The sequence below is a fragment of the Limulus polyphemus genome, unplaced genomic scaffold (genome assembly GCF_000517525.1).
Source record: "Limulus polyphemus unplaced genomic scaffold, Limulus_polyphemus-2.1.2 Scaffold32, whole genome shotgun sequence".
Taxonomy (NCBI): Eukaryota; Metazoa; Arthropoda; class Merostomata; order Xiphosura; family Limulidae; genus Limulus; species Limulus polyphemus.
The window spans coordinates 552141-562070 of NW_013665642.1; the positions used below are offsets into that span (position 1 = coordinate 552141).

The following is a 9930-nucleotide window of genomic DNA, read 5'->3' on the forward strand; positions in this document are numbered from 1 at the left end:
ATATATATATATATATACAATATTGAAGGCATTACAGTTACACTCTTTTATGTCCTCCTGTTAAAAAAAATGAAAAGATATTTATGAAGTTACATGTTGTCTTTGTTGTGAGTTTCAATAAACTAATATTGAAGGATAATTGTAAGATTTATGCCCTCAAACAGTCAGCCATTCTGATGTAAAATAGCTGAAATCCAATTTTGTTAGATATTTCACAACATGTGTATCTTAATTTCATATATTTCTAAGACTGAACATATTCATAGTATGAAACCCCTAAAATACTAATGAGAAAAAAATATATATAAATAGACTTGATTAATGAGCTACCTAGTGGTTTATATATGCCCACTGGAAGCTATGAGCACTTGTAAAAATATGTTTTTGTAAATACTTTTTCAAATGAAATAAGTTTTCTAATACATATAGCAGTTTTGTCATGTTCAGCTGATCATCCATTCAAGTATTTCAAAGATAAAGCAAATAACACTTGTCCTACAAAGATGTAAAATACAAAATGGATAATGATGTACATAATTCCATCAAAGAAGGACCACACACAGTTGCTTTGTTATACCAATATCTTTACCAAATTATACTAAGTATAATGATAAACACTTACTCTATTAAGATGATGTATGATCATAGGAATTAGGTCAGCATCTATTACTGCTTGCACTTGCTGTTGATTTCCAGCTGTGATGTTTGACAAAAACCAAACAGCTTCCTGTGAAAAATAGTCATATTTTAAAATTCACACACATTCCTGTAAGAGAGATTGATATACTGTTTAGCATGTTAAAATATAAGCATGAGAAACTTTAACATTTTTTGTAACTTGTAATTTTTGTTGTATCTAGACATATGCATTTCATTAAAAACTTTATACTAAAAACATTACAAACCATACTTGCAGTATATTAACAATTAAATTATTTTCCACAACATATACAAAAATTGTTTTAAGGAGAAACATATTTTAGTGTTTCAATGAAATGATCTTAAAAACAACCTCGTGGTCACTTCACAGAAATTTGTCCATTTTCACTACCTAGAGAGCAATTTATATATATTTTCTATTTTTTTAAGACTTATTATGTTGTAGCTGCATTTGTTTGTTATTCTTGTAACAGTTAACACATTTTACTGACTAACATATTTAAAAACTTTGGGAACAATCCAGGTAGGTAACAAACAGCAATAAAGAAAAATGCTGATAGGTTTTACTGTTAAGTCTTAAAACTTATCTGCACTTTTACAAGAACCAGGATTCAACATTAACAATTGTTTGCTTGTCCAAGAAAGGTAAAAATTATCCAAAAATGAAATTGAACTCATTTTCATTAGTCACATTTATCCAGGAGTGCCACCATTTCTGTTTGGCCAATGCTCTGGAAGCTGGCCAAATTCAGATTTGACTTAGTAAGTCAGTTTTGATGTTCATGCTCTTTATCACTATTCATTCAATAATAATTTTTCCATCATATCAAACATACTATTGTCTATACCAAAAATAAAATAACAAATAAATGGCAACCTGTAAAGACAAGGAACAATTATTATGGGAAAATAAACTTCAATTTACAATTGATGAACAAAAAGAATTTCAAGAGGCTGTATTTTCAATCTTCGTTTTATTTTATGGGAATTTTTATTTTGTTTTATCCAATAAATATTTAAATTTATTATGATTATATTAATTAATGATATAAAATAAGTGAAATGACCACATACAAATTAAAACATTAACAATACCAGCTGATGTATGCACAGTACCATATAAAAGTTTATTAACAATATATTTAATATATTTTAACACTATACACATATACGAATACGAGGCGATATTTTTTCATGAACCTTTTATTTTTGTTACAGCCATTAACTTTATCATATTTCTTTCTGTTCATTGCTTTTTTTTTTTGGGGGGGGGGGTTTCTCTCTCCTTTATATATATAAAAAAACCAGAGCTATAGTGATTGACAGTTGACAGGTGAAGAAATACTATTCATTCTGAAAAAAATAGTACTTTCACAAAAGAGAACAACTTGATTACCAAAGACAGTGACTTGAAACAAAAAAGAAAAAAAGAAAAAGAGGCCAATTTTTGCTGCAGCAAGTAATGAACAACATAGGCACTACAATCAATAATGGCAAATGATGCAGGTAAATTATCGGGGATTTCATTGAGAAAACTTAACATTTATAAAAGTGATCTATACTGCTTACTGAAATATTTTCAAAGGTACAGAAATGTTTAAAAGAGGGTCAATACATTTTATTGAGAAGTCTTGCCTATAAATTCTCACTTATACAGTCACACTAGTTTATTTTCTTCCAGTCATCACTTCAATTTTGCATAATTTATACTCATGAAGGAACATTCAACAAATAATGAAAGATTACTGGATAACACTTGTTCACACTAGTTGCCATTCCCTTTATTTCCAGCTCAACAATAAATGACATCATACTAAACTCATGCATTTTCTTCTTCTAATTTTGTAATTGGTCAGAATTGAAATTCTTACTTACATAAACTACAGACTGCAACAATTATAGGAAACTACTGAGAATATTATGAACTATTATGTTAATAAAAACAAACTTTGATCCCTAATGAAATGGAACAGATAAACTGCACTTGTTTCTAGGCAAAAATGCAAAATAATCCACATGTGGTTTTGAGAAGAAACAAAATAGTGTACCCCTGGTTTGAAAAAGCAAAAGTTACAATTTGAGCTGGTAAAAATGAACCCTTACCTGTCCTACATGACAGGGGAGTTTCAAACTTAATCTCAAGTCCTATGTACTGTGATACATTACATTGATCTCTAAAGTTAATTTCATGTACATTTTCTAACTTTAAATAAAATATCCTATAGTTGGATCTATTGATCAAAACACTACAACTCAAAACAAGTTAACTTTAATATTACAATTCTATAAATGAAACACTGAAGTTAAATGAATTAAGAATACTTACTTTATTGATCTTTTCCTTAGGATGTGTAAGAAGTTCAGGAAAATAGGAAAGGGCATCATAGTTAAGCACTACTTGTGTTTGTTCATCTGTACCAGTAACAATGTTTCCCACTGCTCGTAGAGCTGCTGTCTAAACATAAGACATTTTTTTTTAAACAAAATATTAGTTTCTAAATTACTCTTTCATGATAGTGATAATTAATCTCTTTAGATCTCTCACAGGTTTGATTGAATTAATTGTTTTTTCTCTGGTTTCCACTTCTTGAGTAGCTTACAAATGTTGCACAGAGTGAAATAAATGGATGAATGACAAAAATCAGTTTTTGTGATTATCCTTTGATCAAAGGGTTTTAATGACTTCAAATTTATACAGTAATTAAGTTATTCATACGTATGGCAGCAGTAACTGGCACTATCACCAACATATAATCAAGATATAATACATGGTTGTATACTAACAGATAAAGTATTTTCTGTATCAGTACATTTTCCAATTTGTGAAAGTTCATACTGATAAGTCATGAAAAAAAAGTCCTTATAAGACTCAAAAGGTAAAATATCAGAATATCTGTCTTCAGATTATATCCCATAAAAGATTTATCTCTTACTCTGCTATATTTAAGATTAAATTTTAACCTTATCATGACTGGCTGGCTTCTTTCAGGAATGAAATATCTACATTTACGATAGATTTCAAAAGTTAAAATTTTCTTACACTAAAAATGCATTTTACTTACTTTCTCTAAACCAAAGCCATCTCGATCCTGGTCTGCCCCCAAGCATTGCTAAAAAAAATTTTGCTAACAGCACAGCAGTCTTTTAAACACCTTCATTTTTGTGCCATTTCAGAACGTGCTGATCATGTGACTACCCTCCATAAAACATACTGTGCCATCTATACTACTGCAGCTAGCTTCCTCTACTATTCTAGCACAATCCTCACACTTGAAAGTTGGCAGGTACAAACTATAAACACCGGCATATCAGTGAGGAAGAAGGGTGGGAGGAAGTAAGTACCCATCGGAAATATATTTTCAGGGTAAGAAAATGTTAACTTCTAAAATGGTACTACCTCCTCTCATCCAAAGCTAGAATCTAACATTGCAAAGATGGAGGGCCAGTGAAAGTGCAACAGTATTCAATCAAGTGAAGAGCAACCACCTTGAAAGAATGGGTGTGCCATAATAAGATAAGAAAGCAGACCTGTGGGGTATAGTACTACTTCTAGAACAGGTATGCTCTTTGCCAAGTAATGAACACAGTAAGACATATAAGGTGGAATGTAATAGGCAGGCACCATAGTGTCAATCAAGATATGCAAAGCACCATTCTGTGGAGAAGTGCTGTATACCTATGACTTGAAACAGCACAGCATAGACAAAAACAAAATGTTTAGTATGTAATTGACAATAGGCCCAAACAAATGTATGCCAAGGGTAGAAACTTGGGATGCACCAGAGCATGTCAGTTGCTGCCAACCAGGCAAAACATTCAGTGGAAACATCTTGTATAGGATAATGTGAACAACAAGAGCAATCCTTCCCTTAAAAAGAAATCCAGAGAAAACACATTGAATAAGTAATTTGATGAAAAATTGCCAGGTAATTCAGAATCAGCCCATTGTCAATAGTTTGTGCATAATTTGTCCACATATGTAGCAAGCATTAGCATAAAACATACTGATAGTTAGTCATAGTAAAGTGCCTGATAATATGAAATAAGTATACATGGCTAGGGCTAAAAGACTGTAAACTGTATATGAATAGGCCAAGTGCGATCTTCCTGGGCAAAAACATTCAGGGGAAACACCATAAGTTACGTCAGATTATGGCAAGTGCGGTCCATCCAGTAGAAGCACCTGCATAAGTTTGTAAGATCAACAAGTGCTGCCACCCTGGCTAAAAACACCTAAGGGAAATGTTTTGGATATATAATATTATGGCCAAGTGTGGTCTGCCTGGACAAAAACATCCAGGGAAAGCACCTTGGGATACATCAGATTATGCCAAGTGGTGTCCATCTGGGCAGAAAACTTCCAGTGGAAGCATTTTGCATAAAAGATAGAGATTAGCAAGTGCAATTCACCTTGGCAAAACACAGGGGGAAAGTGCCTTGGCTATGCAGGATAGGTCAAATGTGGTCAATCTGGTCAAAGACATCCAAGGGAAGCACCTTGGGATACTATTTAATATGTCAAGTGTGGTCCATCCAGACAGAAAACATCCAGTGGAAGTGCCTTACATAAGAAAGTTAATTTGTGATCAACAAGTGCAGTCAGTCTGGGCAGAAAACAACCAGAGGAAGCTCCTTGGGTCCAGAATATTATGTTATTGCTTAATCAATAAGTATAATGGTGATAGCCCTCTTCTCAATGAGTGGGTGCATATGGGCTATAAAATTTTATTGTACAAACCCTACTCCATGACCTACCACTCCAGCAATTGGAACTGGCAAGAACTCCTGTACTCCACTAGAAGAAATTGAGGGGGGGGGGGAGATGCACATTGGGGAGTCCAGCGGATCAACAAGCTGGAGACAGTGCAATGGGTGTCTGTAATTCCCTATTTTGAAAAGCAGAAAGACCCCAATTGTAAGAATCAAGGGTCAGAAACACCCCATCTCAACAGTGAGCATTACAGAAGTATACAGTGCATGTTTTCATATAGCAAAGTCACATCGGGCTGTCTGTTGTGTCCACCGAGTGGAATCAAACCCCTGATTTTTGTGTTATAAACCCGCAGACTTACCACTGTCCCACCAGAAGTACACAGATTTAGTGTTAATATAATAACAAGCATACCTGATCAGGCAACACCCACCATTGGTGGAATCCTAAAATATGACGTACATCAACGAAATAAGTTAAAAAATAATCATATGTTGACTCATCCCAGTCAAATGCAAACAGATGTGTGTAGAAATGCCACAGAAGGAAGACACAGCTGGGTTGTGCAGATAATGTGCGACAAATGTATTGGGAGTTGTCCACATACCAGCCTGAACAATCTCTTCCATAGGACAATGATTACAAGCAGCTAAAGACATAGTTAGATGACAAACTTGGTAAGAAGAAATATTATGTAGATGGGGACATTCCATGGAAACGTCAGAATATGCCAGTCTTATGAGTTGAAAAACCCAACCAGTGAATGTAATAGGCAATAGATCATGGGAAACAGAAGAATTCCATTGAACAAATAGACAGGAACAAGAAGCGCAAAAGGAGACAGTACCAGTCATATAACATGGCAGGGAACAAACCAGACAAAGTAGTCGATCCAGTTCTGAATGAGAGTACAAGTGGGAAATGGAAGGTAAAGAAATAGGAGAAAAGGCTAAACAACCTTCTTGGGCAGCCAATGTCCTGGGAAGAAAGACCCAATCCAGATAGAGGATAACATATGAGAAATGGTAAAGAATGAGAGAAACATTAATGTCGTAAATATCGGAATGACGACGACAGCATGCCAGAAGGGGGAGGAAATAGGTCTTGATGTTCTTTTCATCCTTAAAAATATTTTGAGTGAAATTATATCTGTTTGAAAGCTACAGGAACTTTTTGCTATGATAATATATCAAGTAAGTTTAACTAGGTTTAGCATATACAGTAAGCAATGGCCAACTATTTGGAAGACTTTAAGTTCAAACTATATATGTATAATGACTTATTATTTATTGAAAACTAACTATATTATTTATTAGATATAAATTGATCTGAGCCAAGAAGCCATTTTGAAAGATGAGGTCCTAGGCTACTAATAAATATTTCTTAAGTTTTTCTGTATTTATAATCTACAGCCTAAACTGATGACAGTTTTAATCAACAAAACACAGTACAAAAAAAGTATGTTTGTTGACGGCACTCGACTGCAGTGTAATCATATGTTTATTAGAGTAACAGGTATTTATACAAAAGAATCAATTTACAGTCAGATTCCTACATTAGAATGCATAGTTTCTAATTAACAAATATAACAATGTTAATGAATATCAAACAAGTTGAAACCAAGTGGATACATAAAATGGAAATTACCGATCAGTAACATAATATATTTAAATTATATTTTAAAAGAAACTATTAAATATTTTTCAAATCAATATCTCAATAAAATTTCGGAAATGTTAGTATTTCTGTCATTATTGTAAATCATGTATTAATATTTTAGAGCAGAAAATAGATACTATTTAGAGCGTTTGTGCTAACTTTCATGCAATTTAGTTATTTCCATTAAGAGAAGAGAAAAAAATATATCAGTTCAGAAAGAGTTAATGTTGTATGCTGTGTGCACCAAAAGCTAATTTTATATTATAAAATACAATTGTTATCTAATCATTAGGAAGTTTCTAAAAAGCTAAATGTTTTTATGAATAAACTTTTTATCACTTACTTAAAATACATAAAAGTGACAGCTTTTACTATATAAAAAAAATATATACCCAAGGTCAAAAGCAGGGAAATTTTGTAAATAAATATAATAGTTTACCTGGACTTTGACTTCTTTGTGATTCAAGAGTGGGACTAGCTGACGTACCACCCCAGCATCAATGACCATCTGAAATATATATAGTTTCTTACTAGGCTATAAGGGTAACAAATTACAAATATGTAAAATAGATAAATACACAATACTGTGTAAGGTAACCTACAATGAAATTTAAATCCACACTAATGAAATAATACCAGATTTATATGGAAACTAGTTTCAACATTTTATATGTCCTCTTCAGTCTAGTATTTGTTTGTGGGAGGAACACATACTCTGTATATTTTATAATGGAAGTTTCAATTCCTTGAACAGCATATGACATCTGAATGGAGTTCAACTTAAAATGATCTTCATATATATGTTGAAGTTAGGCAGCCTGTGGATTAACAACTTTCTCAAATTCTTCTGACATAACTTGTAGTTCTATGCGTAAGCTTTGCTAATTAACAGCTTATTTTATGATCAAACTCTCTTAAATGTGAAAAAACAGCATTATTTGTTTTGACCATTTTTAACATTATTTTTGTGTTCTGTGAGTCTGATATTTAAATTTCTACACATTTCACCAACATTAAACTTTCTAATGTATTAAATGATTTTCTTAAATCACTCTGTTCCAAAAAAACTACTAAAAGGTTTTTTTCTAATCTAAAAGAAAAGCTACAAATGAGCTTACTGTCAATATAAATTTTAGAATTATGTACAGAATAATCCAACTTTTTATAATTAAACATCATAAGGTGTGGTTCATCTAAGAACAAGTTTTCATTTTTCAGATCTTTAATGCATCAAAGTTTAACAAAAGATATTGTAGTGAGAAGCAATATTTGAGCCTATCAAATGATTTTGTAGATTTATCATAAATACTAAAATGCCTACTGCCTTTTGAAGTAAAAAATTAAATACCTATTCTTACCTGTATCTGTTCATTACCCCCATCAGTCAAGTATGACAATGCCCATACAGTGTCAACAAGAATCTGAAAATTGAATGTAGAGATTATACTATTTTTCAATACAAAATTCCTTTATTCTATATTCTACTCTACTTTACACTGTGTTATTATTTAACAATAGAAATTATTTTGATTAGAGCACCTAATTCTAAAACTTTTTTTAATATATGCTAACATTTACAGCACTTTGGAAAATTATGCTCCATCCACCTTATGCTTTTCAAGGTAGAAGGGTTTTGGTTGCAATAAAATACTTCTAACTGAATGTAATCACCATCTCCTTTAATAAAATCCTAAAAATAAGGTTTAAGACAAATACCAGAGACAAAGATTGTGTGCAGAAATGTACCTATGCTTATCCTGAACTAAACTTCTACAGAATTCAATGTAAAGAAAGAGGGTTGTGTACTATATTAACCCTTTTCGGCCCAGTATTTCAGGTTTTTAAAACTTTTCAGTGAACTCAAAACTAAGCCTAGAATCAATAATATCTGCATTCATTTGAGGATCATTTTTACCTCAAATACTTCAAAACAATGAATTTGTGAAGTGGATAACTAAAATTCAACTGTCTGCATACTGTTTTTCATTACAATTTGAAGCTGGCAAAATCATATATATATATATTTACCATAGATCCAACTTATTTCCTTGTGTAGTTACACTAGATCGTAAAGTTAAAAAATTTTGTTACTATGTTTCAAGGTACCTTGAGGCTATGCTGGCTTTTTTTCTTTAAGTTAATGAAGATAATATTAAAATTAATTTAATAAGATTCCCTCAGGCAATTACTTTTCTGTTTACAGGAACTCAAGTTTTGTAACTGAAAACCATTGTTCTTGGTTAGAATTATATTCTGGCCTCAGGCTAAGATAAAAATGAAACATCTTTTTTGAACATGTTAGTTATACAAATTAGTAAAAGGATACAGATAAGCTTTAAGTATAAAATAGACACATATCCTTTCTGTCAACCAAATGGCCTAATGCGTGATGTCATCAAGCTCATTACAGTATATGTATGAAAACTGACTTTGTCAACTGTTACTTGGGTCATGCATAATAACACAGTAAATAACTATGTTATGTAATGATTTATTGTATTATAAATCATAAATTGGTCAGAAATATCTAATTTATATTGTAAAAGGTCCCATAGTTACTGTGACACGTGTTCTAAGTGTATCAGATATGATAATTTTTTATGAGTAATTAATTGTTATTGATGAAAGGTAAGAGGTGGTATTATATCTGCTACCAATCTTTAATTCTCTCGACATGGGCTCGGTCCCAGGGACTGACCTCATAACCATTTTTTGCTTGTTATAGTTTTCATGCTATAACTTAATTAGTAAGCATATCTTCACAAAAGTTTGCATATTGTCAGTAAACATCACAAAGCTTTCATATGCAAAATATATATATAATTTTTTTTTTATTATTAAGTTTTAAGATTTTTTAAGTTAATGCTTTTCTCATGCCTCTCTTCTTTTCGAATGTTGAC

At 31.8% G+C, this 9930-nt stretch overlaps 1 protein-coding gene across 1 annotated transcript in view; it reads right to left on the bottom strand.

Moving 5' to 3' along the window:
• Positions 1 to 9930, bottom strand: part of LOC106460167 (importin subunit alpha-3-like) — a 48535-nt gene that overhangs the window by 7260 nt on the left and 31345 nt on the right. The window contains exons 7-10 of the mRNA XM_013919857.2: positions 8389 to 8451; positions 7470 to 7538; positions 2987 to 3115; positions 623 to 727 (exon numbers count right to left, since the gene is read on the bottom strand). Of these exons, the coding sequence (XP_013775311.1) occupies positions 623 to 727; positions 2987 to 3115; positions 7470 to 7538; positions 8389 to 8451 (366 nt within the window). The remainder of the gene's footprint in view (positions 1 to 622; positions 728 to 2986; positions 3116 to 7469; positions 7539 to 8388; positions 8452 to 9930) is intronic.